Raw genomic sequence first — 26,994 nt, 5'->3', positions numbered from 1 at the left:
TATATAATTATTCCAAAATGTGAAATGAATTTTCAAAAGTATAATCAACTAAGAACCAATTGCATTCTCACTTATTTTTATAACTTAACTAATTTCTTTTATACAATAAATAAATCAAGCGTATCGTATTTTCGTGCATGCAATAACGTTTGCGCGAGATGAGCCGCTAGAGGGCGTTAATCTTTTCTAAGCTCTTTTTTCTATTTGACCTGAGTTGAGGACTAAGACCATGAGAGTTTGAGATCCAATTTCTTTTCTTTTTTTTTTCTTGTCTGCTTTAGTTGAGCTCGCTCTCTCTCACACGCAACACACACAACAGAAACCTCTCCACTGCCACCAACAGCTGCTGAGCACACCTGCTCCACTTGGGACCGTTTCCACTCCCACCAGGCAAATAAACACACTATTTTTCCTTTTCTTTTTTTTTATTCACATACAGTACCTTAACTTCTGTACAGATCATTCGAGAATATCAAACCCGAAAAAGTCGCAGAAGTGGGACAAAAACAACAAAAATCCGCTGGTACGAGGACTACAAAATAGAGCCGAGTAATGCGGGGAGGGAGGATCCCACACTATTTACAGTGGATTTAAAAACTCCTAAATCATCCCCTTTCTTTTTATACATAACATGTACAGTATCATTGTTTTTGTGGGTTCGGGGGCCATTGAAAGCACACTCTACTTCACTCTGCCATAAATAAAACACTTACAAAAATAGAAGACCTCACGTCAAACGGAGCCATGAAAGCGCGTGTGGAATGACTAATAAAGAATGACACACTTTGACCTGATGATGATGCCGGAATTCCGATATGAGAGACAGCAGTTTGCTAGCGGTTTAAAGTGTGACGGATAATGCAGCAGTTGAGTTAAAACCTCCATGTTGGATTAGCAGTGTGTGTGTGCGCGGTGTGTGTACATTCACAGGTGCTCCCCCTAGTGTTTAAGGCTCAGGAGGTATCGTGGAACGCCATCCTGAGGAGAAGACGATTGCACATCCGAGTTACTTCTTCTTGGAGTTGACGCTCTTGCAAACCCAGTTCATGCCCTCCTGCCATGGAGGTGAGATGATTAAAAAAAATTACATAAATAATATTTCAGATGGGTGTTATTGGTGACAGGACAAAAAAAAAAGGCAGACCTGGATGCCCTCGCCGGTGAGGGCGGAGCACGACTGGATTTGCCAGATGCGGTCGCGGATGGTGTGCAAGTTGAGGCCCTCGGCGATCTCGGAGGCCGGCGCCGCCGTCAGGAGGTCCTGCTTGTTGGCGAAGATCAGCACGGGTACGCCGCTCAGCTTTTCCTCGTCCAGTAACTCGGCCAGCTCCTGAAAAACGCACACAGTATGTAAGTGACTTTCTTAGGAGCAACTAACTGTGTAAATTGGCAAAATATCATTTAGAAGCACTGATCTAATCAAATAAAATGAATTATGTTCTTTCATGAAATCCTGACTGAGGTGTTGCGACACCCTGGCCACCCCGGAGACAAATTTCTGGCTCTGCTGTCAAAAATTACATCACAGTTGGTCAATGGTCAGATAACGACCAATCACAGCTTGGCTTGCAATCATCACATGATCCAACTCAGAAAACAGGTATATATCCTCCTTAGACCCATCCTATTCATTTGAGTCCACTGTAGTAGACGTTTGTTTTTGGTCCACAGTGTTTCCTCATTTATCATGACAGTTACGCCAAAAAAAACACAGTAACTAAAATCTGCAAAGTAGAATCTGAATTTTTTTTTTTTTTTTTTGCTGCTTCAATGTTTTATGTCTTTTCCATCTTGCTAGGAAAAATTTAAAGAAAAATTGTGAGGTACGGTCATAAATTTGATCTGCCCAACTAAGTCCTAATGTCCTCGGTAGAGGACATCCCGGCTTCTCCAATGTCTCGTGTTTGATAGGGATGGAATCATATTTGCTGTCTTGCTGAGACAACAGTGGACACAAACAAATACTGTGTCTCAGGTATGACATTTTTGGGTGATCTGGCACGTTACAAAACATATCTCAAATAATCTCAGTCTGTGTACATACCTGACCCGTCTCCTCAAATCTCTTCCTGTCCGCGCTGTCGATGACATAAATCTGCAAACAGATAAACGTCACAATGTGATTTGTGACGCACATTTGTGCCCGCAAAATTAGGAACGTACAAGCACGTCAGTATTTTCAAAATAGTTCCTCCAGTAGGGTCTGATCTTCCTCTGGCCGCCGATGTCCCAAACGTTGAGCTTGAAGCCTTGCGATTGGACGCTCTTGATGTTGAAGCCCTTGGAGGACAAAAAGGAGATTTTACATTCTTATAAGGACCAAGTACATATATATTTTTTAGCCCAAAAGTACTACAAGCAAAATTGTAAAATTATAAATTATGTTCAGATTAGAGAATATTGTTATAATGGTCACCTGGGTGGGGGTGATGTGGCTGATGTCCTCAGAGGCCAGCTGCTTGAGCAGAGTGGTCTTTCCGCCGTTGTCCAGCCCCAGTAGCAATATCCTCACCTCCTGGTCCGGTGTGCTCTTCAGTTTGCGCAGGATTGACAGCAATCCCTGCATACACACCAAAAAAATGACGTCACGTTTCTGTTATAACAATTGAATGACCAGATCAGATTTTCATCAGGCTTTATTTTGTTAAATGATCAGTGTATTATTGCAGTTCAGACTTTAACATTTAAAGGTGCACACAGGAAGGCCGGATTCGAACCCAGAATCTTAGAAATGTAATGCACACTTGCAAAACACTAGCAGCGCACAGTGCTCCCGCATTTTTAAAAAAAATCTTTGCACAACTAAAACCGTTTTTGGTCATAATATCATCTGAATTCGTGCCCTGTTTTTCTTTACGCCGGCTGGCTTTGGGCCCAGATAACGACGGCACGAGAGATGCTAAACGAGGCTAATTTGCTAAGCTAATCTCCCTCCTGACAACAGGAGGTAACGCAACAAGGCGGCTTTCGCGGGCGAATCGTCCCCGCGAACAGCGTTCACAACTTTGCATCTCCGCCAGTGGTATAACGAGAGCGTTTCGATCCGTCTTCGCGCAGTTAACGGTAATTACGAGCGAATTACGGACACTCACCATCTTGTTGTCTTGTGTCGTGGAGACGCCGCCGCGGAGGGTTACTAAGGAGGATGACGTCACTCGCACAGGCACGCCAGTGAGTGGGTGATTTATTAAGCCGCAAAAATGCGAGAAAGACTCTTTATTAATGCTCTCCCCAAAGTATGAATACCCTAAAACGGTCTGCGTAAAATGGATGGTAGTAAAACAAACTATTGGTAGAATTCAATCCGTTTTTCTCACTCCGATCCATAGGTGGCGACAGTGAGGCTGCATGCTCGCCCCAACAACGATGTAAACCTATTCTTTGTCTTTTACTTACATTTTCATCGAGAAATAAACTCATTTTACGTCAACAATGATTTGTGCGGAGATCGTATTGATTTTTTAAATGGTTACATAGAAAACTCTATCGCGCCAGATCGGCCATTTAACCGAGCGGACTTTAGGACCCATTTCCCGCTAGAGTTGCAATACTATCCCACGCCCCAAGGGGCGACAATGAAGCTATTTTCTCCCTGACCATCGTCAAGTAAGCGCATGCACCCACCCTGTGTTCAAATTTGTCTTGTCTTGCACAAACGTAGAGTGGCGATTAAAATTAAGCATTGGGGCACCGAAGATATTTCCGAGGTTTATTGCAAACGTTCGATTGGACACTGACGGTCGTAACCTGAGAAAACATCAATTTCTCGACTCGCACACGCGAGCTCTTTTCCGTGTTTCCGGGTTCTCCACCAATCACGCTTCTCGCACTTCCCCTTGCGTCCTATCGTTCTTTTTACGCCTGCCCTTGTTTTTATCGTATTTACTTATATTTCATGTTTAACGTTTTATGGCTCTTTACTTTATGTTGTATGGATATTCTTTTCTGACAAAGTGTTTCTGGTTTAGCAAGCTAGTCCATTATATTGGGCATTAGGACCCGGCAGATAAGCCTGTCGCTGGGAGCTGCCCCGCCACGCCATTGGCGGAGAGCTTGCCACGTGCAACATTTCTTTACGTTTCTTGACTCTACCTGGCATCTTTTTTTACTCGCGGGCGGCGGACCACCCACTCAAAGGTGAGCATTGCGTCTTTACGTGCAATCCAAAACATTAAACGGGCGTTTTTGTTTTCCTTACCCCGCCGCTGCAAGTCAGAGAGCCAGTAACACGAGACACAAGTTGCATCAGTCTACGGGACATATGTTTTCTCTCCTCTTTCTGACATAAGCCCCCCACCCACCCAACTGTGTCCGAAGTCACAAATGCAGTCGAATGACAACATCCGTTGTTTTTTTTTAAAATGCAATTGAATTGAAATTTTAACGCGTGAAGCGTCTAGTGATTGCACGGGCTACATCCAGATGCGTTCCGGCTTGTAGATCCAGTTTGTCAAGCTTTAGTTGCACTCAGAGGTGCTTCTTTTAATGGCTATGATCATTATTAAATGTTAATTGAGTGTGCAGTTGGGCTTGCCTTTGACGTCACGATCAATGCGTTTGTCTACTAACGCAGCAAGCACGGGATGAAAAAAAACCCTCCAAACATCTGGAAATGTGATCTTTACCACTTTGTGCATGACTTTAATGACCTACTTTTCACGAGTGTTAATGTTCTGCAGGAACCTATCAGTCAGTTCTATTGCTTGTTGGGAAAGCTCAGTAAGCGTTACGAAAACTATTGACTCTTGCTTGTTGCAGACTCACATTTTAAAGTAAACAAAGCCAGAGTCATCCAGTTCAAGCAACAATTGCAGCAACATCTGTGAATAACTAACTCCTCATGTGAATAATTAGTAAATTATGCTGGATTTTGTTTGGGAAGCTGGTTTCTGCCGGTTCTGGTCGAGCATCGGAACATCGCTGGAGCTAAGCAATCTGAGGAAGTTGCCTGTCAATGATTTCCAGCAAAACACTTTTCTAGGGAATTATTTCAAGAGGTGGTAAAGAGTTTAGGAAGTTGTTGTGGACAATCTAGATTTTATGCCAATTTATCAGGGCCTAAAGTAGCCCCTGCTTCATAGGGTAGTAATACCCGTTTGTCCTTAAAGCTTTGATTTTATTCAGAGGCAATTTGGTAGAGTCAACGTCCATTTGCATTGTTGTTATAACCCGAACCCCCCCAAAAAGAGCTTGTTCGATCCCAAAGATATTGTTTTATATTTTTACAAGTCTAGACTTTCTTCACAGGATACTTTTTTTCAAGTGTTCAGCCAAAGCAGGGCTGTCAAAGTTATTTAAAGAGTCACATAGAGTCAAGTCTCTTCCTAAATTTTTTTTGCAACATTATGTGCCATTGTTGGCTGTGAGAGTAGTGTGTTGCAGCGTAATCCAGCGTAAGCCTTTGCACTCTGGAAGTCGGCGTATTGGATTTGAAGTACTGAAAAACTACTTCTTGTCTAATTGCAAATTGGAATCTAAACTTATAAATCAACCCACGCCCTCTAGTGGCAGAAATATAATTACCCTCTCTCCCTCAGGTTTTCATCAGAACCTTTTCAGAAGAAAAACGTTAGCCCTCCCCCCGCAACTCGTGAATCCCCCGCCATGGCACTGAGCCCCGCCTTCGACATCGACGCCCCGCGATGGGACCAGAGCACCTTCATGGGGCGCCTCAAGCACTTCTTCAACATCACCGACTGGCGGACGGCGCTTCTCCCCGACTCGCGCCTGGACGAGGCCAAAGCGTTGGTGGAGAGCTGCAGGTAGGCCTTGGTGACAACGTTCTTCAAAATAAATTCTACATGACGTTGTTACGCGCTCCGTCTTCCAGGGCGGGTTCGGTCCCGCCGGGCACCACCGAGGAGCAGCTCCACTACGCCAAGAAGCTGTATGACTCCGCCTTCCACCCCGACACAGGCGACCGCATGAACATCATCGGGCGCATGTCTTTCCAGGTTCCTGGTGGCATGGCTATCACCGGCTGCATGCTGCAGTTTTACAGGTAGGGTACTGCAAACCATAAACATGTTCCCATGCAGACCTTATTTTTTGATGGCTATTTTGCAAAGTAGGCGATCATCATGATTAACAGGAGAAAGCAAGCATTGTGTTGATTACGTGTGCCAAGGGTATGAAATTTGATCTGAAGTGAAGCTGTATTATGTATATGCAGTAAAATTACGGCTTTTGGAGTTCATTTTAAATGTATTTAATTCAGCATTGCTCTACGTCCGTAGCCACGGAAGAATTGTAGTTTGTAGTTGATTGTAGTTCTTTTTATTATACAATACATCATGATGTTTTTAATATATGTGTATTTTTATTTTTATTTTTTAAATATGCCACATTCTTCACTCATTCAATGCCAGGGATGTATTTTTCACGTTTTTTTAAAGGGACCAAGCATTTAATCCATGAGTATCGATGAACTACTTAAGTATCTGGAAATTAATGTCCTTAATGTACATAAGTATTGATTTAATACTTATCTTGGATTTAATGTCCAGACTTAAATAACACATGAAAATACGCTTCTGGCATTAAATGAGTTAAAGGGATACTTCTGTATACATTTTTAGCAGTAAAAAGTCAATTTTTTGTTCATAATTAACTCATTCAATCCAGATTTTTTAACATTGTTTTAAGATTCCTTTAAACTAAAACCAATGCTAAAACCAAAATGCAAAAAAAATCAAACTTGCTTAAAAAACTGACCAACCAAAATACCAAAATAAAATAAAATCTTATTCAAAGTCAATATTTAGTTCAAAATGAACTAATTCAGTCCCTAATACACAATTTTTAAGTATGTTTTAAAATTCCTCAAAAAAGACTCAAATTAATGCTAATACCAAAATGCGAGGAAAAAAAAATCAAAGCTCACTTGAAAAACTAATTAACAAAATAAAAACTTGTGAAAAACGCCCAAACTCTTACAACTGTGACACATACACACTGTGTGCACTATTCCGTTCCTTTTTCTCGTCACATTCAAAATGAATGACTGAAGAGAGGAGACACTGCATTGCAATCATAACCCCAACGAAAAAAGTGGCTAACTATTCCTCCAAACGGCTATTTTGCGTTTGTCGCGAAGCAAAGGTAAACTTCTCATATCAATATAATTCCAGGACTGTGCCTGCGGTGGTTTTCTGGCAATGGGTCAATCAGTCCTTCAACGCTCTGGTCAACTACACCAACCGCAACGCCGCCTCACCCATCACCCCCAAGTAAGACACGCCTCCCCCCCGAACCTCCGGCTACAAATGACATCGCGATTGTGCGCCTCAGGCAGATCGGCGTGGCCTACGTGACCGCCACCAGCACGGCTTTAGCCACAGCGGTTGGACTCAACCTCTACACGAAGGTACGGTTACCGCGGATACCCAATTGCGCAAGCCGCTCTCCCAACGGCGACGCGTCACACTCAACTTCGACCCTTTCTCCCGCAGAGAGCGCCCCCACTGGTGGCGCGATGGGTCCCTTTTGCGGCCGTGGCGGCGGCCAACTGTGTCAACATTCCCATGATGAGGCAACAGTGAGTCCCTCAAACACACTTTGTGGCCCTTCGAGATTCACTCTCAATATTCCACAAGATTACAGCTAGTTTACTGTATGAACATTTTTGGATTGTAACAAAATCCCCCAGACATGAAAACGTGCTAGCGCCTGAGCAAATATTGGAATGAAAAGCCCACTAGAAACGGCCACGAGAGGGCCGACCACTCGTACCGATACCTTAAAGGGACAATATGTGAAATTTAGACTTTTTTTTTCTTCCAACCAATAGTATGTTATAAATATAATTGTAGGTCTAGTTATCATTAAATGATATTACATTAGGGGCGGCACCCCTCTTCCATGTCTGTCATAGCTACGGACAATGGTAAATGCAGCACATCCTGCTGTCTAAAGCTTATCCATTGTCCCTTTAAATTAAGCCCATTGGCCCGATAACGATACCTGGCAACGATACTCGTCCATCCCTAATATGAATTACCGCCAGATCATTTGACTGTTTTACCACACGTACTTTAATATTCGGAATGCCACTATATTCATTTTATGTGTGTAATATATTAGTCTAAAAACAAGGTTGATTTTTGTAGATTTAGGGAGAGCTATTATCATCAAATCAATCCATGGTGAAGTTCTTTTCTTCTTCAGGGAAATCTTGAATGGTATCGCTGTCACAGATGAAAACGGCAACAAACTGGGACACTCACAGGTGAGATTTTTGTTTTTTAAACTCCATTACATACAGAAAAAAATGTTTGATTTTTGTTTTTATTATTGTACAGTATTCAGTGAAGTTTTTTTGTAAAAAATTTTGCCCCCAACAAACACGCTAGATGCTGCACTTGAAAGGATTCTTATTTATCAATTTTCTGTGGTAAAAAGGCAAGTTTTTGTCTATAATTAACTGATTTAATCCCAAAGACACATATACAAATACCTAATCGATTTTTGATTCATTATAATTCAGTGCCATAGTAATCAATGAGTTTAGGTAGTTAGGTAGAAAAGTAATTGATCACTTTAGGAAATTAAGTGCAAAATGAATCAATTTCTTTTGGTACTAAGGTGCAATCGTCTACTTAAAGGTTCAGTGCGTAAGATTTAGACCGTTTTTCATTACAGACGACAGGAGGTGCTGCATTTAGCATTGTCCGTAGCTACAACAAACATGGCCGCCTCCGGAGAAGTGCCACCCCCCATGTAATATCATTTAATGATAACTAGACCTATGGTGATATTTAAAACATACTGTTGGTCATAAAGAACACATTTATTTACAAGTTTTAGAAATTTACAATCATTTAATGTATTCCTTTTTAATGAAAAACCCTCTACATTTTACACAATGTCCCTTTAAGAGCCTAAAGTAAGTGATTACTCTAATACATAAAGTGATCAATTACTTTTCTACCTAACTACCTAAAGCAATTGATTACTATGGCACTAAATTATAATGAATCAAAAATCAATTAGGTACTTAATCTAGTACTAGGTACTCATTTTTATCATGGACCACATCGTATTTACAGTTTCTGTCAGAGGTTACAGTATTGTGACTTCTTCAAAAGGCTTATTGAAAAATGTGGAAAAGTTGAAGATAACATGCAAATGTGGTATACAAAAAATGACATGACGGGCCGGAAAAAGGGAATAAATTCCTGGGATTAAAAATTGTAAAAGTGTATCTTTGAACGTGTGTCTGGTTAATTTTGCAGAAAGCGGCAGTGAAAGGCATCACACAGGTGGTCATCTCCAGGATCACCATGGCTGCACCGGGAATGAGTACGTATAGAAAAACAAGCCCGTCTTATAAACGGCTCTTTATTTAGACACCCCCCCCCCCCCCCCCCCCCCAACTCGCTCTCTCTCCTCCGCAGTCATCCTCCCCATCATTATGCAGCGGCTGGAAAAGTACAAATTCATGCAGGTTTGTCCCTTATTTTTATTTTTTTTGATTTCCATCCTTTCTTTGACCTCATGAAGAGTTGTTTTCTTCTCCTTGAAAGAGAATCACATATCTCCACGGGCCCATTCAAGTCATGATGGTGGGCGTCTTGTAAGTACAACATCTGGCGGGAAGACAATGGAAGCTTTTTTTGGGGTCTTAAATGTCTCAAGGTGGGGTGGGCTTATTTTTGTTGCGCTTGTCTCTTGACAGTTTGATCTTCATGGTTCCGGCAGCCTGCTCCCTTTTCCCGCAAAAATGGTAACCCACGTCTGAATTTTTATTTATTTTTTTTATATCCAAATGAAGGGCAACTAAATTTTAGCCTTTTTTTAATATATATATATATATATATATATATATATATATATATATATATATATATATATATATTATTTTTTTTTTTTAACATTTAAGAGTCCATATATTCAATTCCAGGTATTTAATCATAAAGAGTCTAAAATGACTTCTAGTAAATAAGGTATTTAATTCAATAACATTAATTTTTGACTTATATTGCTGTTTAGTTAAAATGGATCTTTAAAGAAATAATCTCTTCCTATATTTATAGACACTACAGAAAATTATACATTTTCAAATTATATACAATTATATATATATTAATTGTAGACAACTTTTAACTGCTGAAAATACTTTTTTATTTCATAAGGCCAACATAAGGATACATAAGTGGATTTAAAAATGATATTTACCTCATTCACTGCCATTGACGGCTATAGACGTAACTTGGTTGGTTGCTAGTGAGTTAAATATTATATTTCTCTTTGTCTATGCATATACATTTTATGTATTTACTGTATATTCAGTACATTAGTTTATAGCATTTTAGTTATATTTTATCATACATTAAATAAGAGAACAAAACAAGTCTAACTATTTAAATATATATATTTTTAAAATGTTACCAATAAAAAAAAGTAATTCACATTGTTTATTGACATTTATGTTTAATATTTAACCCCTGGGGGAAATTTTGACCAAACTCGGGCTTTTTGGTATTTTTGATGTGTGATATTGAAGGAAAAGCATACAAAAACAAACACTAGGAGGCTAAAATATTGCCTAGATTGTCAAAACATGATGCCGTCCCTTCTAAATGCCTGCAAACAGGAGGTCAAGAGCTACACACTATAGTTGTCAAATTTAGCCCATGTCAGCCTCATTTACTGCCATTCAAATTGGAGATATTGTCAAATTCGGACATATTGAAAACCCGATGTTTTATCATACATTCCACCCGATTTTTGCGTTAATCCTTTCAACGGCAATGCCAGAAAACCTTTGTATTGACACCCCTAAACCACCGGGTGGCGCTAGCGGGCAACTTATGACGTTCACAAGGCTTTCAATGACTTCAATGATTGGCTTAGCTTGGACTCAGATGTAATAATACATTTAATGTGATCCTGAATAAACACTTTGAACAAAATAGTTAATAATTGAGAGTGTCTTAATTAAAGAAAGCCATTTGATTGGTTACTAAGTTCCGGCCACGTTCTTTGTTCATGTGTCGCAGCTCCATCGCCGTGTCCAAACTTGAGCCGGAACTCCGCGACTCCATCAGGTCCAAGTACGGCGACGCCGTGCAGAGCGTCTACTTCAACAAAGGCCTCTAAGAACTCCACCTGCAGGACTCACTGCGTACTCATACTTCGTTTTTCTCTCTGTGGTTACTCACGTTTAAAGAGGTGCTTATTATGTGGAATTTATACTGTATACTTTGGGGATCTTTTGATGAATGATTTTTTAATTCTGCTCTGATGATTTCACACTTTCTCTTATTACAAGCCAAATAATTTCTCCTCAGGATTTTTATCTTAAGGCGTTAGCAGCTCAGAACTGGACAGAACAAGTCTTGGTACTTTTTTCTTGTTTTTTTTTTTTTCTTCTTCTTAAAACGTTTACGTGCCTTGGACAACGTCTACAGCAACAAGGTTCCCTGGATGTTCCCAAACATAAATGGACCTCTATGCACGGTTTAAGATGGACAAACTGCTTAAAAAAAAAATCTAGGAGCGATGGGCAAAATGGAGGACACAACTGACTGATTTGCATGATTCAACTCAAGCTGTGTCAAAAATGATGCCACAAATCTCAGTGTACGTTGAAATAAAAGATCTATGATATTTGAGATTTATTTTACTGGTGTTGCGTTCATATTTTTGGTTATACAAGACGTGCCTTTTTTCTGAGTTAGGTCATGTGATGTTAGTAAGGAGGGCCACCTTCTGAGCTGGATTAAAAAAAAGAAAGCTTGGACAATCCTTTGCCCTTTCAATTAGTGGGCAATCCTTTGACCTTTACATCAATGGGAAAGCATTGAAAAAATACTAGGGAGCTGAAATTTCACCCTAATGGTGACATCATGTTGGTGTTTGAAATGGCAAGACCAAATTAGTTATCACACTTCCAGGAAAGTGCCACCCCTTGGCTAAAATACCGCTAGTGGAACGTGGAAGCTATTATGAGCTATTATGAAGACACAATACTGCAATAAGTTAATCGAATTTCTGTGTTTAACCTATTGTAAAGAACATTGTAAAGAACCGTTTATCTTAAAGGAACAATGTAAGATTTCATTTCATTTTTCATTAAGGACAGCAGGAGGTCCAGCATTTACCATCGTCCGTAGCTATAACAGACATGGCAGCCTACGGACAAATTCCACCCCCCATGTATTATCACTTAATGATCACTAGACCTACGATTATATTTAAAACATACATTTGGTCATTAAGAACTCATTTATTTGCAAGTTATTGAACTTTATAATCATTTATTTTAGTCCTTTTTAAGGAAAAACGGTTTAAATCTTACACACATTGTCCCTTTAAGCCTATCTATCATGAATGGATAAATTGAAACTTTTAAAAGAAATTTCTTGGCTGGACTAGTGGAACATTTGGTCGTTATTCATACTCGGTGTTAGGAAATGACGGTGTCACAAATAATTCCTCAATAAGAGGTTATCGACGAATGATCTAAAATATTGTAAACCGTTTTGGTTTATGGTTTAATACGATTTGGAATGTTTAGGTCTTTCCCGCTTGCCGTAGTCTTAAGGAGGCGTGGCTTGAGAGCAGCTTCTATAAATTAACGGAGCCTCAGACGACAACAAGAGTCCTTGAACGACACTTCGAAGCTCAGCAGACCCGAAATCTGACTTTATCTTTGTCATTTACGTCAACCGTTCATTTTTTTTGTCGTTAATCTGCTCCGGTTGAGCAAACAAAAAAGACGAAAGAAATATACATTTACACAGAGGAAAAAAAAAAAAAAGAGTCGCTTCACGTAGGCATTTGCACAGCCAACACTGCAAAAAAAAAGAGCGGATTTTTTTGTTGTTGGTCTGAGTCAACAATGTCGCTGAGCGTGAACGGCGTCCTGTGCACGCTGGCACTGCTGCTCGTGTGGCGGGCAGAGGAGCTGGCCGAGGCGTGCAGCTGCGCCCCGGTGCACCCGCAACAGGCATTCTGCAACGCAGACGTGGGTGAGTACACCGCCCACAACATGCCCGGGCACGCTTGTGATGTTGTTGTTGTTGTTGTTGTCTGATCCACATGCTGCACCACTAGCACCCGAATCATCAATCTGTTTAGCTTTCTGGCGTTGTTCTGCTGCTCAAGGCCACAACTCGGTTTGCATGCTGATTACAACAGCACCCTACTGCAGACCCCTATCCTGACGACCACTGGAAAAACTGGGCTTAACCAAACAATAAAAAAAAAACTAATGACATCGGAAATTTGTTAATTCAAGCAAAATCACCAGCTAGCAAAGCAGGAAACTTTGACTTGGCGAGATTTCTGCAAACTCCGTTTACTCAAATCGGTGAATTAAAACCCGTGTGCTTATTTATACCTGTAAATATTAAATATTTAATGTAAGTAAACATATCAGTCTATAGGACATCAAATTCTGCTTGTCAAGTTTAAAAAAGCAAACAAATAAACATAGCTTACCATCGCCTTACCTCATTTCAGCAGGTAGTGCCTGTATCTGCAAATCAAATTGTAATTCTTTTTATTGCAGTCACAAAAGTAACATTTCCTTTCAAATTTGGAGCAAATTAATTGGAACGTGAAGCAACTCATCGCTACTTTATGTTCTCTTGACTTTTGTTCACTTGTGAATGCACTGTCATTTGTGACGCAATTTTCCAGCAGACGAGCCAGAAATAAAAAATAATGTTAAGCCATATATCATCTGGAGCTGCCGGATGAAATACACCTCGATCAAGGGTTCCTAACCTGGGTTAGATCAAACCCCTTCAGCCTGAAGGCTTTAACAGAGGTCAAGCTACATCACTAAAAGTCTTTTCACACTGTTGAGAAGTGTGAAAAATGATTTTTTTCAATTCCTAAGTGTTTGATGAATTCCCAAAACTAATTTGAGGGCTTTGTTACCTTCAGTAAATTCAGGAACCACTGACCTAGGTATACCACTAGAAATGTAGTTTCAAAGTTTATCAAATCACACGCGGATGGCACAGCACTGTGTTTTAGGGCTCTTATTTTATCTTATTTTATTTCATTTTTCCATTCAAAAATGACTGATGTTGGTTATGGGTACTTGGCTAAAAAATATACTTCAAAAGGGGGGTACATCATTGAAAAAAGGTGGAGAACCACCAAATATCCCACCTTAAAAACATGTATTTACAAGTATTTACTCCACCCTAACAAGTCAAGATTTATTATATAGTCATACTTCCTTGAGACCAATTACTACTTTTCTCTTAGGCGGGGCTTTGGTGCCATCTTGTGGCATCTTAGGGAATACAGCGGTAGTTTAAGATTTTCAGTGAATATCTGAAGAAGAAAATAAGCGCACAATTGCAATACAGTATGTCTTACCTGTATAAACCAAGGACACCTTTTTTTTTTTAATACTACGCATCCTTGACCCACTTAGAAATTGTCGCTTTAATACACCTAATGTTTCCACCTTGATGTTTTTAAAATGCCAAAATGCTTACGTGTTGAAATGTAGAAGTTCCTCTTTGTGAACAGGAAGCAGGACGTCGTTGAATCATTTTCGGTTGCATGACCAACGTCTGAAATCTCTCGTCCACCGTCTTGCGTTTTATACAATGCAATTCATGTAGCTGTACATTATGTATTCTAACATTTCTTACTTTTTGATTGCTTATTTGTTGACCGACCGCTTATATGAGTCAAAAATCAATTAGAATTTATTTAAACTTCACGTTTCTTCTCTATATGCTTGCAGAAGTGTTCAATTTTTGTTTAATTCATTCTATCCCAAAGACATTTTTTTACGTCTTTGCAATCCAGTATTAAATGTAATCCATTGTCTGTCTAATCAATTAGGGACTAAAAGAACTACCGTACTTTAGTACTTGAAGTACTCACTAGTACTTTATCTATTAAATGACCTAAAGTAGTTGATTACTTTCATGATAAAATAACAATTTTCATCTTTTTTTAGGTTTCAGGCACTTTGATGCACTTGGCTATTTTCTTCTGTTTTAGACTAAGCTGTAACCCGTATAAACACTGTAAAAAATAATTAAAAATTGTTGAAAGTTTGCTGAAACTGCTTTTTTCTTTTGTTAGGTGTACTTATATACTTTTTATACATAATAATCTTATTAATAGACAGCGCGTCAAGTTGGGGGGGGGGCACGAAATATAATTCAGAAGCACTGGCTTAGACAAAGCTTTAACCTGTATAAACGCTGTAAAAAAGTCGTTTTTATATTGCTTTTTCCTTTTGTTAATGTTAAAAAGGATGCAGTTTTAGGTATACTTATATGATTTTTATAGATAATCAATTTACGGTCAGCGAAATGTTTTCTCTTTCCTTGCAAAATATAATTGCACTGCTTTAGCCTTGAAAAAATTGAAACAGAGAAATAAGAACTTGGGAGTGAATGTCTGGACTCTTCAAATGTAAAATGTCTTTGAGATTGAATTAGTCAGCCTTTGTAATCACCTCCCCACCTTTTTTTCTCTTTTTTTTTTTTCTTTCTAAGTAAATTAAACTCTGTAAGCGAGACGGCGCCTTCGCGAGGTCTTCGTTCGGGTTGCCGACGGGGCTCGACTGGGGCAACGTGGCACCGCGCAGGGAAAAGAGAGAAGCAGTGTGGAAAGGGGTCGGTCTCACATGGGGGGGGGGGGGGGGGATCTCAACCACACTGCAAACTTTCCTCTCAAGCCAGTCCGTCTTTTGACTTGATCCTCACTCCTTTTTGTAAGGAGGGGTGCAGCAAATTTTGGAATTACAGGAATGCTTCACAACAGGGACGCACACTTTAAAACGAGGCCCCAAAAAACAAACAAAAAAAAAAAAAAGCGTCAGTAAGGCTGGAAGCTCGCGCGATGAGGTGACATCTGGATGACATCCAGGGTGTGTTTTCAAGCGAGCGGGAAGCAATGAAAGTCCCAGTCTGTGCGAAAATCGGTGCGAGAAGTTGTACTTCCCTGTCGTTGTTTGTGTTGTTTTTTTTGTTTGTTTGTTTTTTTTGTCCGTTCACTGACTCAGTGGCCCTTTTCATCTGACGTGGGAATGTTTTAGTGGTTTTACTCAAAGAGCCTTTGATGGGGCGGGGACGTGACATGAAAGTGCAGTGGGGATTTCAAAAGATAGAAGAGTGAAATCAAATCCAATTTCCCATTTGATTTGATTTATCCCAGTTTATTATAAAGGGAGGGAATGATGATGATGTCATCATATCACTCAAAGCATTTAGAAATAAATGTTTAGTTTTCAAATTAACCTCCACTGAAATAAAAAAAAGAGAAACAGATCTTCATATACTAATAAGGATGATGAGCAATTTTTTTTTTTTTTTTTTTACAATATATCCTCCTATAATCTAAAGAAAATTCAACTGTAAACAGGAATCTGTAGAAAATGTCCATTTTGGCTGAACCCTAACAGCAACTCTAAATAAATGAACTCATTCAATCCCAAAGACGCTATTCTACGTTTTTTTTAGACATTAAATCCCAGGTACTCAACGTATTTTTTTTTCCAAATGCTTGTCTAAAGTATGATCTAAAATTGTTTGGTACTAAATAAATCAAAAACTAAAATAATATGTTTTCCCAAGGTGATTGATGACTAAAATAATCAATTACTTTTGTAAATTAATCACTTACTTAAGTCAACGTCCACATTCATTCACTAATATATATATATATAAAATTGTAGTTTATTTATTTATATTTTTTGGCTAGTGATTTTTTATCAAGTTTTGCAGGTGAGGGATGGCTGGCCAAAACGTTTCCAATATGTCTCTAAATCACTGCTTTTTCAACATACAAATGGGAATTATATCTGCTTTCCACCAAGCTTTTTGTTGTTGTTTTTTTTAATACTGAACATCATGTAATAATGCTCATTGTAATTTTTTTTTTAGCTGGAATTAAAGTCGCTAGTCACTGTATGCCCCTAAATATAGCAACCAAATCACTAATTTTGCTAAACTGTTTTTGCAAACTTGCCTCTTTATTTGCAGCCATTTTCTTGTGTAAGCAATACACATCAGTATATAAAAATATATTCAGAAAAAAAAAATCCTCCTGACAAATCAACTTTTTTGCTCTTGTTTGATCTTTTTTTTTTTTTTTTTTTGCCTTGAAAAACAGGACGTCTGTATTTGAGCCTGTGTGTTTTTCGGCAATTCATGACTCAATCGACCGCTTCAGGAAGTCTAAAATGCGGTTTTGGTTTTGCGAGCGACACAAGCAGCGCGGCGGTAGAAAAGATTTTTTGTTTTTGTTTTGAAGCCGCGCGTTTCCTACTAAAGACGCCGTCAAAAACGAGGCGGTCTGACAATGGCTGTTTTGTCGAGTAGAAATGGCTTCCATACTGTAAATAAGTGGCATGTATGAGCAGCTGTTTTCATGCTCATTGATGCTTGCATTTTGGGCCGCAAGCCGCAGCGGTCATGCAGTGTCACGGACGCGCCGCAAATGACCTTCGTCAGTGTCGCCACGCTCTTCTTGTGGCTACGAAGCTGCTTGTTGCAAAGGCAGATTTTGTGGGAATCAATCATTTGTGGCCTGATGCCCAATCATAAAGCGGTATTTTAAAAAGGAAAAAAAAAAAATGGCAGTCATGCTAGCTATGCTGTTTCCATTGCAACTCAAGGCAAATGGCGCCGCTGCCACAGTGATTTCGCTAAGAGCTCATAAGGTGAATAGTTTTGGATTTTGTTAAGGTTTTAGAGTTAGTGTTTTCTTGCTTTTAAAAATGTTTATTAGAGCTTTATCATAAAAATCAATTAATCTGTTTAATATTTTGAGTAAGCGACGATTCCAATATTTTAAAAAAGCAAATCTTTGCAAATATCTTACTTCGATTCAACACAATAATTGGTCTGCAGAAACTGAAATTCTTAGCATTTGGAGAATTTTAACTTTCTAAATGATCAACTATCAAAAAGGATTATTGATTAATTTGGTCATCTTTGCACCTCAAGTCTAACCACAGCGTTTTTTTTTCTTTTAATTTTAGATATCTTCCTGAGAGCCAGCCTATTCATTTGTGCCCACCGTTGTGTCCATTTTTGTCTCAGCAAGACGCCAAAATGAATTTTATCCTACCAAACACACAAGACCTTGATGGAAAAGCCCAGAATGTCCTCTTCTGAGCACACTAGGACTTAGTAGGGTAGCATCAGCGGATTCATTTACAACCTTATACTAACCTTATACAGTAACTGTCCTGTTATCCCTTCCCGGTTCCATTTCTTGGCTGTAGTCTCACGGAGAGCCCCGGTTGGCCTCGTTTTAGCGGCGCCTGGAAGTCGAATTAGAGTGAAGCCTGTAGCTGACCAAACATAAGAGTTTTCACTTGAAATTCCAATTTATTAGAAATCTCGGTAAGAGATTTACAACGCTCTGCTGCTGCGCTGTTTGTTCTCCCTAACAGCAGTGTGAGTTTCACGAGGGAGACTGCGATGGTAATTTGTCATTCAGGTCATCGGCATCCTACAAGACATGTGATTGGCTCCTGGCACAATGAGGGTGGGAGTTGTATCTACTCCTGCATCTACTCTGTTTGTGTAATGTTTGGTCAAATGAATAGGCTGGATCTTAGGAAGTTTCCATTTGTTTTTATCAAAAGTTCCAGGGTATCATAGCTACCACTGGATTTGAGTTTTGTTTTTGTTTTGTTTTTTGACAAAGTATTTTTAATATACGCAGTGGGTCACAGACGTTTGGAAGGTGGGCCGCAAATGGCCCCCGAGCCATAGTATGGATACCAGTGCCACGAGTTCTCCATTGCCTCACATGGCAGAGAAATGATGCTATAAGAACTATGAAACATTTGTTTGTCTACTTTGTTGGAACCGAATTGCTACTCTGTATGAATTACATCCAAAAGGCTTCATTTGTACCATTTCGGCCAAAAAGAGGAACCTCTTCTCCGTTTAACTTTTAATGAGTCGATGTCGTAAAAGAGGAAGTCCGAACCAGATTGGAGGATTTCAAAATAAAAGCGTGCGTTCACACGCTGCTGTTGCACGTTAACCTCGCAGACGGAATAACGGCTGACGTGACTGAAATTCCAGCTGACGTTGTAGCTTTAGCGCGGCCTGATGTAATTGGCTCAACATGTGGCGGCGGATGGAAAAGGAAGAGGGTCGTCATGGTGGTGCTGGGATGAATTTTGGGGGGGACGCATGGAAAAGTTGTCCAAAATCAAAATCTGAGTCATCCCGCTGCATCTCGAGAGCACTAACAAGCGAAATGTGGGTCACTCGGCGGTTTGCTGTTGGTTTGGCGCATGATCACATGACCTTGTGAAGTTTCATCTGCAGTCTGTCTAGGATTCTCATCTTCGATGGCAGGCCATCCAAATATGGCCTGCGGGCCATTTGTGGCCTATCCCTAATTCTGGGCTGGCCCGTGGCATATACGGTACCTAAACTGACATTTTGTTCCCAAACACTGGATGGAGTATTGTGTTGGACAAAGATTACAATTATTACTCATAAAAATGATGGTACTAGGTACTCCAGAGTACCAAGTATATTTAGCATTTTCGCTCATCTTTCAAGGCAGACAGAATATTGCGTTCTATGTCTATGTAAGCACATGTGGTATCATATGAAAGATTGATTTCCATTCCTTACGTCTAATTAAAAGTATGTATGAAAACACTGCCATCTGGTGGTCACGGTTATTACTTCAGTGCTCAATTGGCTTAATATTAGGTAAGGACTTGTCAAGGGTGTCAGCTACCCTCCATAAAAAAAACATTTGATGAGAATTGTATTATTTGATCATTTTATTACTTTCTTAAAAGATGGGAATTCTTGTTCATGGGTCTGAAAGAGTTAAAGTGGGAGGAGGGGCCACACCCACCTCAAAATCTTGGAAAAAAAATGCTGATCTGTTTTTGCCTTGTCAGACTTTATTGAATGTTTTTTTTTAACTATTATATAAACAATTTGCAATGCTTGATTGAGCGAGTTAAATAAAACAGTAGAAATGTTTTAGGGAGTCCTCGCAACCTTTTTTTTCTTTTTTTTTTTTAATTAAGTACAACTCAAAGTTTAGACACGATAGGATGCTATTGATTTTTTTTCTAAAGCACCATGTCGTGCAAATTGCCCATACATCAAGTTTAACAGCAACTTCCTGTCAGTTTTGCCGAATCTCCGCTCGTTAGAATGCAACTCAGAATGAGGTCAGGAAGCGAGAGCAGTGGGGGGAAAAAAACGGAGAGGAATGCAGGCCAGAGCGCCAGCCAGGTACAACCACACTCGTGTGCATGTGTGTGTGTGTGTGTGTGTGTGTGCTGACTATTTGCAGAGTGGGACTGAAAACGCTGAGGTTTGCACACTTCCAAGTGCATAAAGTTGGGCTTTATTCAACATTAGGAAAATGCTTCAAAAGGTGAATAGCTTTCTCAAATTGAACATTTGTCGTGCTGTTTTGCAGTCGCGTTGCTCATGTTGTTGTCTCCTTTTGTCAATTTTGTGCCTTTAAGTATTTTATGACATGTCATCAGAACGTCAAGTCAAGCTCGCCCCAAGCTGTCTTCAAAGTCGTCTCGTTTTTCCAAGTCCAATTTCCAGAGTTGTTGATTACTTTAGAATTTTGTGTACAAAACATTCAGTACCAAAAATGTACTTTTTCAGTTGAGTTCAGCTATTCAATCCCAGGTACTTATTTGCATTGTTTTCAAAAATGTTCTCGTTGTTTAGCTGAAGAAGTGATACAAATAGCTGTTACTAAATAAATCAACAACAACGAAGTACTAAAGTAATTTATTTATGCATTCATTATTTTAGGTAGTAAATTACCTAAAATAATTCATTACTAGTACATAATTACCAAATAGAGTACTTAAAGTAATTGATTATGCTAATCTCAATTACTTTAGCTACTTCAATTGGTAAGTAAACATCAAAATAATTGATTAAATGAGACCTTAAGTAGTCATTCAATGCCAGAGACGTATTTTCACGTTATTTTTTTTTTTTAAGAATCTAGACATTCAATCCCAGATACTTAAGTATTAAATCGATACTTAAATATCTGGAAATTATTGTCCTAAATGTACTTAAGTATCAATTTAATACTTTTAATACTTTGTATCATAGTCAATCCCTAGTCCATTGTCTCTGTCTGTCCTTTCTCGGCCGTCACATTGTCCCAGTGTGAGTGAGACAAAATGTGTAAATAAACTCGGTGAGTGTGTGTTTTATCCACTTCTGATTGTTTTTCCTTGACTCTTGCTCACATTTTCCATTGAGAATATCATGTCATAAGCATAGCTGAAGCTGGACGTCGTCCCCCCATGCACACACACTGTGTTGGTATCAAATGTCAGGTTCTTTAAATAGAGTACAATGAGGGGAAAAAAATGTGCATTAAAAAGCCCCCATCATGGTTTTCATCGAGTGTTTAAAAAGGCGAACATGAATTTTCTTCGTTTTTGCTGTCACACAAAAAATTCCACATACTCTGCATTTTTTTTCCACTCAAATTAAAACTGTGCTTTTTTTGTGTGTGTGTGTGTGTATGTGTGTTTTTTTAACAGTGATCCGAGCAAAGGTGGTGGGCGAGAGAGAGGTGGACTCCGGCAACGACATCTACGGGAACCCCATCAAGAGGATTCAATATGACGTCAAGCAGATCAAAGTAATGGCAAATCAATTGCCGTGTGTGTGTTTGCTACTCTTGAACTTAAACTTAAAGCTTAAACTTCAAGTTAAAACTTTGTGTGTTTACAGATGTTCAAAGGGCCCAATCAGGACATCGACACCATCTTCACCGCGCCCGTGTCGGCTGTGTGCGGCGTCACACTGGACGCCAGCGGCAAGAAGGAGTACTTGATCTCCGGTGTGTACTTTTTTTCTTTAATTTTTTAACCAAATGTGTAGTATGAAAGTCTAGTTGTATTTGTGGTTGTTTATTTCATGAATATTTTATTTTTCTATATTTGTAATGATTCAATTTGCTTGCTTATATTTTTAGCACAAAATTATAGTCTGATAAAACTCTGTTGTTGGTGGAGGGGGGTTTTCTTAAAGAGGAAATCAACCCAAAAGTTTTCTTTATTTTTTTTTTTTTTTTTTTTTTTGAGTAATTTGGGATGTCTTCCCAACAGTCTATACATGGTACATTCACCTTTTTTTAGCACAAAATTATAGTCCAGTGCAGTAAGTTTTTTGTTTGTTTAAAAACATTAAATTATTTTAAATAAATAAATCATAATAGCACTAATATATATATATATATATATATATATATATATATATATATATATATATATATATATATATATATATATATTAGACTCCTTTTGCCTAACACTTGAAAATATTTATTAATTAAAATAAATAATATACAAACACACACATATTATAAGTATCTGAGACAAAAGTTTTCCTCTTTTTTTTTCAGTAATATGCTCTGTGTTTACATTAGTCTAAACACAGCAAACACAGCCAAGTATTGTTTTATTTGTAGAATATTAATTAAGCATCTACATCACAGTTGCTCAAGTAGCGATCGGTTGTTTTCTGACAAAGGTGGAAAGTGTTAGAAATGATTACAATTTCAATCAAAGTAATGAATCTTCCTTTTTTTTTTTTTCCCCCCCAACCCTACTTTACATAAATATGTTCAGGGTCTTCATTAATCTAAATAGATGTCTTTTTTTTTTGTATGGTGTGGTGAAATCTTCAAGTTGAGCCGTGATTGGTCTTCACTTGAGCCCTTGGCAACTGTGATGTCATTTTCAGTCGACAGCAAGTGACAAAGCAATACTAATTTCAGGACAAAATTTGGTCTCGTGGGGCGGCACGGAACGTTTTTTTTTTTCTTTTTAGGAAAACTTTAGCTGCACTGTGTTTGTTTACCAAGTAGACAAGTGTCTAGTATACGAAGTGATTACATTTCCTGTTCCTTACCAAACACGTGAGAACTCTGCATGACTCTGAACCAAAATAAAATATTCCATGCCCCTCTCAAAAAAAAAAAAAAAACCAGGCTGCCTCTACCGTCCCAGCCCTAATATTGCTATTTGATGCTGCATGACTCATCCTCCTTGCAGCTGCAAGGAGTGTCATCTATGAAATGGGAGGCCGCAGCACGCTCTGTAGCCAAGTACTGCAAACTCAGCAAATTTTTCAAAAGCAAATCTAAAATATATCTGTTGTGTCCTTTTCGCAGGCAAGGCCGACGCCGGCGGGGAAATGCACGTGACGCTGTGCGATTATATTATGCCCTGGGACTTCTTGAGCAACACCCAGAAGAAGAGTCTCAGCCAACGCTACCAGATGGGCTGTGAGTGTAAGGTAAGAGCCCAGTGCATCTCCAAAACCAAAGTCCAAAACGATTAACATTGTGATTGTTGACTCGTTTGCATAGTCTTCGAAAAGCACAAGATTGGTCAGCAATTTGAGAACATAAAAAAATATCTGATCAACATCGGAACCGACCATTTGCATGGATTTGGGAAAAAGATATAAAATTGACTCCATTTGAACATGGGCGGCGGTGATATGCTAGTAAACATCTAGTTGTTTTTTTTAAAGAATTCATCAATTTTATTAATGTATTATTGTATACATTTTAATAATTTGCCAGTTTATTTTCAGTTAAATGTGGGTTTTAGTCCTTTAACTATCCCACCAAGATGAAAATTGTAAAAGTCAACCAATTTAAATAACAGAAAAATATTTACTGATAGATTATACATATCCACATATAAACAAGTGAATTAATTAATGGCAATTTTTTCAAACTCCACATGTAAAAAATACTTAAATGTGTCTACATTGTGGTTATAGTACATATAGTATGTTATAAAGTTAGGATAACTGAGTTTTTTTTATGGAAATAGATGTTATTTTTAAAATGCACAGAAGTAAATGAATGAAAAACTACAAATATTGTAGGCTTCAAAGTTTTAAATCAATCACTGAAAAGTAATAATTTAATGAAAAACAAAGCAAATATGGGGCCGAAAAAGACAAAACAACCCATTTTTTGTGTTTTATAAAATCGTTTTTTAGGCACCAAACAAGTCAATCAGTCCTTATTTCAAAGTAGGTCATTTTCAACCCAGTTGTTTTTAGAGTGCACCGTTCTGCGGCATACACAAACGATACCCGTTCTCAAATTTTTGGAACGGGCTTTTGGAAGTTTTACAACTCTTGTGCACCCAAAAAAAAAAAAAATCATTTTCAGATTGTGCGCTGCCCCTCGCTGCCCTGCGAGATCTCGGCCCCGGAGGAGTGCTTGTGGACGGATCTGATGATCGAGAAGCAGGTGTACGGTCGCCAGGCCAACCACTACGCTTGCGTCAAGCGCGCCGACGGATCCTGCTCCTGGTACCGCGGCGTGGCCCCACCCAAGAAGGAGTTCTTGGATGCCGAGGACCCCTAGGTGAGGCCCCACAGTTTAGGCCTGAAAACACCCCGTGGAAAAAAAACAAAACAAAACAAAAATACATCAGGCCATTTTAATTTAGAGGGGGGGAAAAATAATCTGTAGCCTCTCAGTGTCCATTTTAAACCAAATGAGGGTTCTTTGTCGTTGTCGCGTTTGAGGCATGAGACTGGTCAAGTGATGATGTAATTTCCTCCTGAGGCTGGCGTCAGGAGGACGCAACTTAGTTTTTTTTTTTTTTTGTTTTTTTTTGGGTAGCGACGGAGCACTTCCTCTGAAGCTCTTTACTGATAAGTCCCAACCAATCGATCCCTGAGCTGCGCAAGACGATTCACTTCAGTGACCTCATTGTCCATTTTATCCAAAGCCAAAATTCCAAGTTGCCTTTTTTTTTTTTTTGCTATCATTTTATTTGTATTCATGTCAGGCTCGCCTTCTTTTAAAATTCAGTATTTTTAGTTGGGTGACAAACAACTCACTGGACCAGTCTATGGTGTGTGTGTGTGAATGTACACAACCAGAAAGATGCAACAAGAAACAAGTAGCTTATTTTAACTCCGCTAGCTCAAATCATTTCATAGGAATGTATAAAATCAACTAGTATTAGTCACATTCTAATTTGGAGTTTTTCTACCTTTCAGTTGTGCCGCATCGTTGCATATGCATTTTTGTCTTTACTTGACCATTTAGTATTATTTTTATGACCTATTTACTGCGTTAGTTAACTAGATTTGCACTTTTTTTCAAGGAAAGGTTCCCGTAGAGAAAGACCTGAACACTGATTTTACAAATTTCCGCAGTATTATGTTCATGCCACGCCTTCCCACAACATTTCAGAAAGGAATCGAATGACAAAGAAAGATTTTTTTTTTTAAAATACGTTTTTTCAGGTGCCCTATGGGTTCTGTGTGCATTTTCACCGTTTGTCAACGTATAGAGAACGTCAGGTGTGGCCGTGCCTCCTTTTTCCACATCTTTTCTGCCGCTAAGTTACTCGCCAAAGCTTTCACACAGCCTTTTAGAACGCATGTTTGTAGCACTGCTTTATACGCAAAGAAAACACTTTTTTAAAAAAAAACACACACACTTTTGCGGGCAGGCACTTTCCAGTTTAAAAGGTACTGTACCCTGAGAGGGAAAAATAAAACAACGAAATGAGATGGCTCTTCAACATATTAATTGTAAATTTATTTCAGCACCCAGTTAAATAACAAATTATATATATATATATATATATATATATATATATATATATATATATATATATATATATATATATATATATATATATATATATATATATATATATATATAAAATATAATATTATTAGTGGCTATAGATTTTAATTGCAAAAAGTGTCACCAGGATAAATTATAAATTATTTCCAAAAGCCTTTTCTTCCATTGTGATCTCCAACTAAAACGATATTGCGAGGCAAAATGAACATGTGGTAGCACAAATATGCACACCTTTTTGAAGCTATGGATGTCTTTGACAAAATCTGAACTAAAGCACACACACCCCACAAAAAAAAGTCATGCTTCGTTGGTTTTCTTCAAGGCGTACCTGATAAATTGGCAAGGGTTTGTTTATATACAGTATATATGTAAAGGAGTATTAGAGGCATAATTTAAACTCAAACTTTCATTGTTATCTGTTTTTTGTGTGTTTTTTTTGCTGTTTTACCATTCATTGTCTTAAAAAAAATGTGTTTAGCCATCGAGGCGAGGTCCTCTTACGCTGGAGCACCGTGAGAGTGAAGAGAGAATATTCATTTCTTTTCTTTTTTTTTTTTTTTCTTGTGTGAATAATGATAATAATAATGCTAATGATGATGATAATAATAGGCCAACGTGCATGTGTCTGATGCTTTGTGTACGTCCTTTTAAAAAAAGGACAGAAATATTCCATATTATCAAATAAAAAGACGTTGTTGAAAGGATAAATTGTGTTATGCGTTTTCTTTATCCAACTTTGGTTACACTGTAAAATACATCAAAGATTGGTTACATAACCTTGATTACACATTTTGAAATTAATTGAAAAAATGTTTCAAAAATATATATTAAAAAAAAAACAAAAGTACAAAGTTTTGCCATTAAAAATAATGTTAGATGTTTATCCAACTAATTAAAATGCAAATTCAATATTTTCATGCTAATCAATGCCTCAGCAGTTTATAATAAAGCTTACTGAAGGATTATAACAAAGGAAAATCCACTACTAAATTTCTCTATTTAGTACATATCTCAGGCTCATTTGGGAGGTTGCTAGCAAGTAAAACACAAATCATTTGAGTTACTTGACTCCACTTGGAAAATATTTGAAAAATGTGCAGCCCAGCCCAGACAGCAGGTTTTGTCATTTCTGTTCATTCCTGTCTTTATAACATCAAGTTATTTTATTTATTTATTTATTTATTATTCTAGGTAAGGGAGTGTGTGCGTGTCTGTTTGCATGTCAAATCTGTGATCTGCTTTTGACTTTGGCCTTGAATGTTTACTCATTGATTTCACAAATGTGCAAAATGGGTCACATGTCCTGCTTTGCTTCCCCCTTTCTTTCAACTGTTTTTTTTCCGTTGAACACTTTTCTTCATTTCTAATGTGTCATCGCGTTTAGAG

At 38.4% G+C, this 26,994-nt stretch overlaps 3 protein-coding genes across 5 annotated transcripts; 2 read left to right on the top strand and 1 right to left on the bottom strand.

Annotated features, from left to right (window-relative positions):
* Window positions 1-414: 414 nt before the first annotated feature.
* On the bottom strand, window positions 415-2,566 carry arl3b (ARF like GTPase 3b). The gene is made up of 5 exons (XM_088438901.1): window positions 2,417-2,566; window positions 2,164-2,280; window positions 2,045-2,095; window positions 1,145-1,330; window positions 415-1,054 (listed from the first exon to the last, which is right to left on the bottom strand). Exons 1-5 carry the CDS (start codon window positions 2,564-2,566, stop codon window positions 1,007-1,009), a joined length of 552 nt encoding a protein of 183 aa, XP_088295027.1. The 3' UTR covers window positions 415-1,006.
* On the top strand, window positions 1,476-11,621 carry sfxn2 (sideroflexin 2). Of its 3 annotated transcripts, none has more exons than XM_088438899.1 (12): window positions 1,476-1,600; window positions 5,538-5,762; window positions 5,831-6,001; window positions 7,131-7,229; window positions 7,291-7,366; window positions 7,452-7,537; window positions 8,167-8,227; window positions 9,234-9,300; window positions 9,396-9,445; window positions 9,525-9,574; window positions 9,677-9,724; window positions 11,001-11,621. In XM_088438899.1, exons 2-12 carry the CDS (start codon window positions 5,605-5,607, stop codon window positions 11,098-11,100), a joined length of 966 nt encoding a protein of 321 aa, XP_088295025.1. In that variant the 5' UTR covers window positions 1,476-1,600; window positions 5,538-5,604; the 3' UTR covers window positions 11,101-11,621. The 3 variants fall into 3 exon arrangements, with proteins under 3 accessions (XP_088295025.1, XP_088295026.1, XP_088295023.1); XM_088438900.1 differs by lacking the exon at window positions 1,476-1,600 and adding an exon at window positions 3,587-3,606; XM_088438897.1 differs by lacking the exon at window positions 1,476-1,600 and adding an exon at window positions 3,767-4,137.
* A 966-nt stretch (window positions 11,622-12,587) lies between these two features.
* On the top strand, window positions 12,588-26,316 carry timp2a (TIMP metallopeptidase inhibitor 2a). Its single transcript, XM_088439348.1, has 5 exons — window positions 12,588-12,974; window positions 21,512-21,612; window positions 21,705-21,813; window positions 23,149-23,273; window positions 24,169-26,316. The coding sequence occupies exons 1-5, from the start codon at window positions 12,845-12,847 to the stop codon at window positions 24,364-24,366; spliced, it is 663 nt and encodes a 220-aa protein (XP_088295474.1). The 5' UTR covers window positions 12,588-12,844; the 3' UTR covers window positions 24,367-26,316.
* Window positions 26,317-26,994: the final 678 nt, after the last annotated feature.

The sequence above is a fragment of the Hippichthys cyanospilos genome, chromosome 17 (genome assembly GCF_059441005.1).
Source record: "Hippichthys cyanospilos isolate Australia breed blue-spotted pipefish chromosome 17, RoL_Hcya_1.0, whole genome shotgun sequence".
Taxonomy (NCBI): Eukaryota; Metazoa; Chordata; class Actinopteri; order Syngnathiformes; family Syngnathidae; genus Hippichthys; species Hippichthys cyanospilos.
This window is presented reverse-complemented; position numbering and strand designations above follow the sequence as displayed.